General features: G+C 42.6%; 1 protein-coding gene across 1 annotated transcript; it reads left to right on the top strand.

The window, feature by feature from the left end:
* The first annotated feature begins 1275 nt into the window (after window positions 1–1275).
* pigm (phosphatidylinositol glycan anchor biosynthesis, class M) lies at window positions 1276–7013 on the top strand. Its single transcript, XM_069697989.1, has 8 exons — window positions 1276–1660; window positions 3126–3299; window positions 3431–3551; window positions 3688–3925; window positions 4156–4259; window positions 4427–4581; window positions 5117–5218; window positions 5824–7013. The coding sequence occupies exons 1-8, from the start codon at window positions 1490–1492 to the stop codon at window positions 5983–5985; spliced, it is 1227 nt and encodes a 408-aa protein (XP_069554090.1). The 5' UTR covers window positions 1276–1489; the 3' UTR covers window positions 5986–7013.
* The last annotated feature ends 2734 nt before the right edge of the window (window positions 7014–9747 follow it).

Here is a 9747-nt window from a genome sequence, read left to right as displayed (position 1 = left end):
CGACCGATATCCGAACTCCTCTTTATTTCGAAGATCCTTCAAAAACCTGTTGCAGATCACCTTTCTGCACTGTAATGGCTTGTTTAAAGGAATCCTGAAAACTTCACACAGGAGGTACACATCCTCCCGAAGCTGCACCCATTGCAGCCAAACTAAACTATCTGTCGGAGAAACGACTCATGACTGAGAAAGTCATCTTACCCGACTGCTGTCTCCACCGGGACCATGTTCTCGGGATCAGGATGCTCAATCGAGATCTTACTTGGAGGGATTGTTGGAGATGGACCACGTTGATCTTGGTGGATGATTGTGGAGTCACCCTCCATCCGAGCACTGGCTCGACACTGAACACTAAATACACACACACACATTGTTGAGGAATTATGACTGTTGTTGCCATGACATCTTAAAAAAAATACGGTAAACTTCACACATAATCCCAAAGCTGCTCTCATGGCAGCTAAACTGAACCATTTTCTCATCTGTCTAAGAGAGAACTCCTGACTGAGAAAGTTATCTTACCGAACTGGTCTCCTCTCATCTTCCAACAGCACCGTATCGACCATGAACACACCTCGTGGGATTGTGGGAGATGGACCACGTTGTTCTGGGTGGATGTTGATGGTGTCAGCTTTTATCCAAGCAGTGGCCTGGTGCTGCAAACTAAACCTAACGTCACTCTCCACTTTGTATATCTGCAGGCTGTCGACAGCTGATGCAGGATCAACTATGATCACACTGGATAGCGGATGGGTGGAAGTTGGACTTGTGTTTTTATCTGGAACTGTCTCCTTTATATACTTCTTATTTATTTTGTCCTCCTTGTTGTTGCCACTAAAATACAAAATCTTAACGTTACACTGATGGCCAGGAAACACAAGGCATTAACACAGCAAGCAAAGTATGAAAATCAATCAGTAATCAAATTCTGAATTGATCCTGTCTGTTGTCTGATGTGCTTGAAGCGCAACCAAAAGCACTTACTGACTGTAAGAGAAGTCTGTCTTGCTTCAGTAACGAGCTCGTGTGCCTTATCAGCAATTTTCACAACCATACTCAACGGCAGAATTTGAGCAATATTATTATTATTCATTTATTTTGTATTCATTTGGAACCTTTCTGGGTGTTGTTCTGATTTTATTTAACTGTTTGGTAGAAGTAATACGAAGAGCTGAGCTCGTCTTACGCAGCCTCCAGGTCAGTAGGTGGCGCTGCCGATCCGGAAGCTCCTTGCCGATCGCCATTAAAAAAAAAAAAAAATTAAAAAAAAAAAAAACGAAGAAGAGCTTCCGGATTACTTCCCAGCTGTCATGTTTGAAATCTGGATATTAAAAAAACAAAAACAAAAAAAAAACGAGTCACTTCATAACATTACTCGCCGGTAATGTTGCTTGAAACTTCTCCAAAAAGAAGGAAGAGATGACCACGGAGAGACGGACAGTGACTCAAACCGCACGAACTCACCGGAGCTCCTCCTGCACGGTGAAAGATGGACAGGCTGATATCCGCGGTCACAGGGAAACACGTCCTGTTCACGGCCTCCTTCGTTACGCGACTGGCTTTGGTGGCTTATGGAGACTTCCAGGATCGGACCATGGACGTGAAATACACCGACGTCGACTACCACGTGTTCACAGATGCTGCGAGGTTCACAACGGAGGTGAGAGCAGCATCACAGCTGTTCATGTGTGTGTGTGTGTGTGTGTGTGTGTCCACAACAACAATAACAACAACAACAACGTTGTGCAATGTAAATAAATACTAAAATACACTTCGAGAGCAGGTGTCATTTATAATGTAGAGCTTCTTCAACTCCACCAAACTAAAACTTTCAAACCAGTTTTTAAAACAGGGAACAAAAACTGAATACTGTTTACATGTTAATACATCAGCAATAATACAATAACTATCCAGGTCCTTTACTGAAGCACTAATACAAGTTAAAGTCCTGTATTTAAAGGCTTAGTGCCGTAAAAGTATGTAACAATTATCAGCGAAATGTAGTGTAAAAAGTCAAAGTACAGTCTGTAGTAAATGCTCCTAGTCAGTGTTTTACTATTACACATGATGTTATTGGATTAATATTACTGTTGAATTGATGTTCATCAGTGCTGTTGTTATTTTAGGTTTGTGCTCATTAATACTAATACAGTGTTGGTTAGTTGAATCTACAGTCATGCGTCATATTCTACAAGATCATCATGTTGTTTCTGTCTATCTCTAAAAATAATAATAATCACCAATCGAAGGAAAACAAATCATTTTCCAGCTTTTAAAATAGTTTATTGAGCTTCAGTAGTAGGAAATTATTCTCAACGCATAAATCATCAAATGTGGTACTTTTTTTTTTTTTTTTTTTTTTTTTACTGTAAAGCTGTCAGAAAAATCTAGTGGAGTAAAATGTACAATATTTGCCTCAGAGAATTAGCGAAGTAGAAGTATAAAACACAAAATGGAAACACTCAAGTAAAGTTCAAATACCTCAAATTCCTACTGAAGTACAGTTCTTTGAGTAAATGTACGTCGTTGCATTTCCACCGATAACAACAACAACAACAACAACAACACTGACGGGGGTGTTACGTTTGATACAAGAAAATTGTTTTAATACTTTTGCACTTTTACCAAGTACAATTTTTAATGCAGAACTACTACTACTACTACTTACTTGTAATTAAAGATGATTATATCATGGCATTGCTATTTTTTTTTTTTTTTTTTACCTCCACCGAGGAGGTTATAGTTGTGGGACAGCTGGTTTGTCTGTCACCATAGTTACGGAAATAATTCCAGCCAGATCCTCCTGATCTTTGGTGGGAGAGTGAAGCGTGAGCCGAGTAATAACTCATTAGGTGTTGGATCAGATCTGAACCGCGGGGCAGATCCTTAAATCTTTTTATCGCTTTCATTAACAGTTTGCGATCAGGCATTTGATCAACGAGATGCTGCACATCTTTAAACCCGTTAGATGGTAAAAAAAAAAAAAAAAGCTCGTTCTAGAAAGCCTCCATACCATAATCACCCCTCTCACAGGAACCAGTAAATGTTCTTGCTTAAACTTAAAACAGCGAGCAGTCGTTACGTAAATCATATTCATCCCTTAACTGTCGGAAACGTCTTCACAGGGTGAGTCGCCGTACAGCAGGTCAACGTACCGCTACACTCCTCTTCTGGCGTGGCTCCTCACCCCCAACGTCTACCTCGGCGCGGCGTTCGGGAAGATCCTCTTCATTGCGTGCGACGTGCTGTCCGGGCTGCTCATCTACAGGATCCTCTGCATGCGAGGTCTCGGCTCCGAGGTTTGTCAGTGTGATGCACTTCTCAACAGAAGTCATGCGTCTCACAGCAGAGTGGGTTTTTTTGTTGTTTTTTTGCTCCTACAGATAAAAACAAAGTTTTTCTCTTTTTCTTTCGGTGGATTTATGTTCAGACTTCACGCCGCGTTTCCTCTCTGTGGCTCCTCAACCCGCTGCCCATGGGAGTGTCCAGCCGGGGGAACGCCGAGTCCATCCTGGCAGCCCTGGTGCTGGGGACATTACTCTGTGTGGAAGGTAGGAGTGTGTGTGGACTCTCACATCTTCAACAATGTGATACTGGGACATTGTCGCTCCGTTAAAACAATGTAGAAATTGTTCATTTTTTTAAACGTAATTGTAAATTTTGTTTTTTTTTACATTTTTCTTCCAGCCCGGCGGCTGATGTGGGCGGCTGCGCTCTACGGCTTGTCAGTTCACATGAAGATCTACCCCGTCACGTACGCCCTGCCCATCGCTCTGATGCTGCGCTCCCCGGCGGAGGACGGAGAGAGTCGGAGGCGGAGGAAGTTCATCGTGTTTATCGGAAGTTTCCTCAACCGAGAGCTGCTCCTCTTCGCGACCGTGGCTGGAGGGGTTTTCTGCGCGCTCACGGGATTCTTCTATTACATGTGAGATGAACACAGACACGACCGGCGCACGGAGGTCGCGTCCCGCCGGCTGTAATGCAGAGTTGACTCTGAACAGCGAGTGTTACGCGTCGCAGTTAGCGTTTCTATTGCTGGGAACAGAGAGATTTCAGATTTGTCTTAATATGACTCTCTACACCTTCTCTGATCTGAACCACAACGCCCACTTTAAATGGAAACGCAGAATCACCTGACTCCTCCTGTAAATTCAGGTACGGCTGGCAGTTTCTTCACGAGACGTACTTGTACCATCTGACCAGAAGGGACATCAGACACAACTTCTCCCCGTACTTCTACATGCTCTACCTCACCGCAGGTACTCATTCATCCACACGTGTTAGATGTGTTGTATAACTGTAAGTACGTTGTTTTTTTGTGTGTTTTTTTTTTTTTTATTTTCCTTTGCGTTAATAGTCAGTAAAGTTTCAGGAGGCGATGCAGCTTTCTAGACTCGGTCCATTCCTGATGTACTTGGTGTTGCAGACAGCAGGTGGAGCCAGGCGCTCGGCCTGGCGGCGTTCCTGCCGCAGCTCTTCCTGCTGCTCGTAGCATCGTGGGCTTTTCACCGCGACCTGGCCTTCTCTTGTTTCCTCCACACGGCCATCTTTGTCTCCTTCAACAAAGTCTGCACTTCACAGGTACGTAAACCTCCAACTAAACAAACAAACAAACAAAAAAAAAAAAAAAAAGAGTCTCAGGTCGTCGTCAGCTCAGGTTGTGAATGTCACTCTGACATTTTTCATTTTTCCCTGTCAATCATCCACTTTACGTTTAGGACCGAGATGAGCTGTGAAAAAGAAAGGGACGGTTTGTTTTGTTAAACACGATCCAGTTCAGGATATAGGCGGTGTTTTTAAGGAACAAAGTCCAGGTGACACAACAACAAAAATAATAAAATAAAGAAATGTTTCATTTGAAAAAAAAGAAAGAAATAATATATTTTTTCAGTTTTTTACTCTTTCACTTTCAGAGGATCACGAGTTTTACTTTGTTCACCGCTTGTCTGAAGAATATCTTGGTTAGTTTTGGAAAAGAGAGTTTTCCTTCAGCATTGTCTCCAGCCTCACTCACTGTAAATATTAATGTAGTGTACGTCATGGTTATAATAATATATTTATTTTAGATATATCTTTTCCCCTTTACACACAATTTAACAGTGTTGCCTTTTCGTAGTACTTCCTGTGGTACCTGTGTCTGCTTCCTCTGGTCATCCCACACCTGAGTCTGTCGGTGAAACGGGGTTTAGGACTGCTGCTCCTCTGGTTTGCTGGACAGGTAATCCGTCTTAAATTATAATTTAACATGAAAATCATGACATATCTTTGTGACAGACATCTTGCCGTCACCAAGGGTTCTTCCGGCCCGAACGCACAACGGCCAGCCAAAGTGTGGTGTGTTAATGGGTTTTATTCCACACAGCCAATCTCACGCCTCCGTTGGGTTCTCCTCTCAGTCATTGGAGCACTTTCCCCTCGCACCGTCCGCAGCCAGCCTGCTGCTCCGTGTCCTCCCGAGTGACCCCCCCCTCCCCGGTGTCCTCCCGAGTGACCCCCCCTCCCCGGTGTCCTGCTGCTTGGGTTTTTAAGGGCAAGAGAGAGTCAATCAGTGATTGATTTCAGCTGGGGTTAATCAAGCCTCTTCCAGGCACCGGTCCCTGAACCACTCCCCCAATCAGTCCCTCCGGCAGCTGAGCCAAAACACGCCGCGCCACCACAATCGTATTATTACATAATCTCTTAAATTTACTGGTTGGAAAATGGTACATCCTAAGTGGGAGATGTCGACCTCATAAAAATATAGACTGAACTTGTTTTCCAGCGGTTTTGATAAACTGTGATTAAACCTTTTAATAAACCGTTCCATCTTGTCTTCACGAACAGGGCGTCTGGTTGGGCTCGGCCTACTTCCTGGAGTTTGAAGGCTACAACACCTTCCTGTTGATCTGGCTGGCTGGATTGATCTTCCTGGTCATCAACTGCTTCATCTTGGTTCAGATCGTAGCTCATTACAAACCAACTCCACACAGACTGAAGGCTGAGTGACATTCAGGCAATTTGAAGGTGGAAGAATTTCTCGCTTTGATCAAAACTTCACTGTGAAGCCTGGACGGATGTTCCTGCACGTGCTGCACGACGGACACACAAACAAACCGTGTACAGCTGGACCTCGTTTGAAACGCTAAAAGGCTTTTAATTCGAAACGAGGGCGTTCAATTCGAAAGGGATACGGGAAGTCGTGATATTCGGTCTGTCTTTGGTGTAACTTTGATGACTCAGTAAGTGACAAACACTCACGTTTATGCTTTTGCAGGCAGCTGTGTATTTGGTGGACTTTCAGTCTCCCCAGTTTTTTTATTACTTTCTCCTGTACTCTAAATGATTTGAGTTAAACCCATGAGTTAAATGTTTGCCCTGCCGAGTCGGAACACTAAAATCCACAGTGACTCACACAGGGCAGAAATCTACCGTTGCACTTCCTTCTCTCCACCTGTGGCCAAGTCACATGATGGAGCAGATGTTTTCAGTTTGCTGTCAGCGGCCAAATACCTGCTTTAGATCAGAGATCACACAATGTTCCCCCGCAGTGTCAGCAAACAGCTCCGAGCCAAAGTATTTAACACGCCCTTCAGGGGTGGTGGTTTTTTTTTGTTTCTTTTTTTTTCCCCTCATGGTGATGGGAAGCAACTTTCTCACTCCAAAGGGAGAAATAATCCAATTGTGAGCAGCTGGGAATCATGCAGCTCAGTCTGAGTGTCTCACTTTTATGTTGACATTCATGTTGGCACTTACTTGAAGTGCACTTGAAGCAGGGATTGTAATGTCACACCTGCACGATGCATCCCGAAGTCCAGGGAATTTAGAAATGTGGAGGCTGACCTGCACATGAGTCTCAGAGGTGTGAGATATTGTCTTTGATTTGTGGGAAAATACTTCATGTATGAGGCTTCTTGCTCTGCTAGATCAAATTTGTATTGATGATTGATTAGAAAGTGATACAGTCAGATGTTTTTTTGATGTGACTCACTGATACTGTTGAATGCTTGTACACATAAACATTTGAATAGTTTACACATTTGAGTCTGTGTGGTTTCCCATCATGGTTTGTCAAAAACTCAACAAATGTATCGTCATCTGTGCTACACAAGTAAACATTCAGCACATGGTTCAAATTGCAGTGATGATCAACAGGGAAGAAAATGTTGGCCATCGGACAGCTGACGCTTTTTTTTTTTTTTTACAACTTGAGTTTAGATTAACAAGTTTTATGTTTTTGTATTTCCATCCCTCCCTGGTTCAGTAATGCATCCAAATAAAATAAAACAAAAAAACCATAAAGCACACCTGATAATGTCATTGGCACATTCAATTTTAATGTCTTTGGTTGCTTATTGGAACCGATGAACTCTATAAATTGTGATCAACCGTGTGATTTCAGACCAGCATCGTCATTACGGTCCACATCACATCAGATTCCCTTTTAAACATGTTTCACGTCAGCTGCTCAACACTACAAACTAATTGATCACGACAGCTGTTCCATATGGAGCTCCACCATGAAGTGAGATCCATTAAAACGGCTCCTCTTCAGCTGCAGTTTGCAGTTGTGATCAGTAGGCAGAAGCATTTGCCAGCAGAAGAAGCCGCCTGAGTTTCTATCCTCGTGTAACCCTCGCGGATTAATCAGTCAACTGGAGCATAAACACAACCCAAAACAAACAGCGCTGGCAGTGGCTCCATAATCTCACTGTACTCCTCACCCTAATCTAACATGGAAATTATTAGAGCATTCACTTTGGTCCTGCAGGTCCTGAGTGTGTTTGCTGGTCCGGCCCCATGAGACCGACAGAGAAATGATTATACATTCAATGCAAGTGTGAATGAGATGTACAGTAATCGTGGTTGAAGCTTTCAGGCACTTTCCGTGAGGGTCCAATGCTGACCTGCTGGTGTGCTGCATATTTGCGTGCATGTGTGTGTGAGACTCACAGTCAGCTGTGGTCTGCATATCTATTTTATGAATCACAAGGTTGCACTCGGTAACCTTTCAACCGGCTTGTTGCCCCTGGGCACATACGTACATACACCGGTCTGTTTTAACAACACATCCCACCGAATATCAGCACATTCACGAGTTTATTTTTAAATTCTGAGGACTAAAAAAAAACATCTGAATGTTGTTTCCTCTTATTTTCATCTCAGTTTTTAGAGCAGCCAATCCAAAACAAGACTACTTCAGCAAGGGCTACTTGATTTGACAAAAATGTAAATTACAAGTTCTGTAAAAAAAAATTAAAAAATACATAAAATTCTGAACTATACTGGTTATTTCAAATAAAATTAATCAAATCAAAATGTATTAGTATAGCACATTTAAAACACAACAGAGGTTGCCCAAAGTGCTGCACACAGACAAACAGTCATGCATTTGAACAGACTGAATTAATACAAATAAGTAACATCAAAATCAAGACAAACTAACACAAATCACACAAAAGTACCAAGTCGTGATCAAAGCCAGTGAAAATAAATCGGTTTTTAAACAGCTTTTGAAGGTTGGTGAAGTGGTCGACTGCCTCATATGAAGGGGAAGGTTGTTCCAGAGCTGACGGGCAGCAGCAGAGAAGGCGGGTCGGCCCGGCTCGTCTTTTTAGTTCAGGAGAAAGTCATTCGTGCATTCATCGGGACCCCCAAATGTATTTGGGGCAGATGTCGATATTAGGAAGTAAAACAATTCCGATATCAGACGATATTTTGTATTTCTTTATATATAGTATGAATATTCCCTCGCGTGTGTTTATCAAACACTTTTAACACTTGTGATAAAAAATATGTAATACTTGCCAGATACTTTTTAAGTGCACTGAAACAGTGAACTTCTCTGGGAATTTAATAGTTACAAATACTTTAAAAAAAAAACAACAACAACACATATAGAATAATTACTAACCCAAGCATCATTATCTGCGTTATGTTCTGTACAAAAAGTATTCATATCGGATTATATTGACCAAAATATATGGCGATACCGATATATTTAGGCCAACGTTAACCAATACGTCGGGTTGTTATTTTTATATCATCTGGAAACTCCATATTGTGATTCATAGAGCTTGAAAAATGGTTAACAAGTGAGCAGAGAAGTCCAAATAATGATCCAAAAGGAGCGGGTATATAGTTAAAATGTCAGATAGCTGATAGATAGCTAAACATTTGCATAAATTATTCAAAAATAATGGATAAACGGCTGAAAACATTTGTCTATATGATATGTAACGTGAAAATGCTGACGAAGGTAAAAGTATTAGATTTCATTCAGACTGTTCAGTGTTAAATAAAACCTTGAACATCAGCTGGGTGGTGTCCGGGCAGGACAAACCTGTGGGGGTGGGGTGTGTGTGTGTGTGGGGGGGAGGGGGGCACAATAGACCTGATCGAGGTGCTTTGACGGGACTGAAGAAAGTAAACAGTGAACCTGTTTATTGTTAATGGTGCTCAAGGAAGCAGGGAGGTTGTGTTGTTTACAGGCAGAAGGATGGCGTGACCGTTTCCCACGTGTTTAGTAGGGTAGGTGTATATGTGAGGACTCTCCTCATTGTCACCGGGAGGGGGAGGGGGGGGACACGGAGAATGGGTGTGACCAATTAGGGCAAATAGTGTGCGGAGCAGCAAAGAGTTGGGTATGAACGGTCACGCAACCTCACATGGTATAAGATTATGGGCCTTGGTCTGTACACACACACACACACACACACACACACACACACACACACACACACACACACACACACACACACACACACACAC

This window comes from Brachyistius frenatus, unplaced genomic scaffold (genome assembly GCF_029030835.1).
Source record: "Brachyistius frenatus isolate BFR_SWC_R1_liver_20210118 unplaced genomic scaffold, ASM2903083v1 Contig_25, whole genome shotgun sequence".
Classification (NCBI taxonomy): Eukaryota; Metazoa; Chordata; class Actinopteri; family Embiotocidae; genus Brachyistius; species Brachyistius frenatus.
This window is presented reverse-complemented; position numbering and strand designations above follow the sequence as displayed.

Excerpts from the sequence above, each read along its gene's own strand:
- pigm (XM_069697989.1), top strand. The coding sequence starts at position 1,490 with ATGGACAGGCTGATATCCGCGGTCACAGGGAAACACGTCCTGTTCACG. Across the intron at positions 1,661-3,125 it reads CTGCGAGGTTCACAACGGAG|GGTGAGTCGCCGTACAGCAG; the intron begins GTGAGAGCAGCA and ends ACGTCTTCACAG. Across the intron at positions 3,552-3,687 it reads GACATTACTCTGTGTGGAAG|CCCGGCGGCTGATGTGGGCG; the intron begins GTAGGAGTGTGT and ends TTTTTCTTCCAG.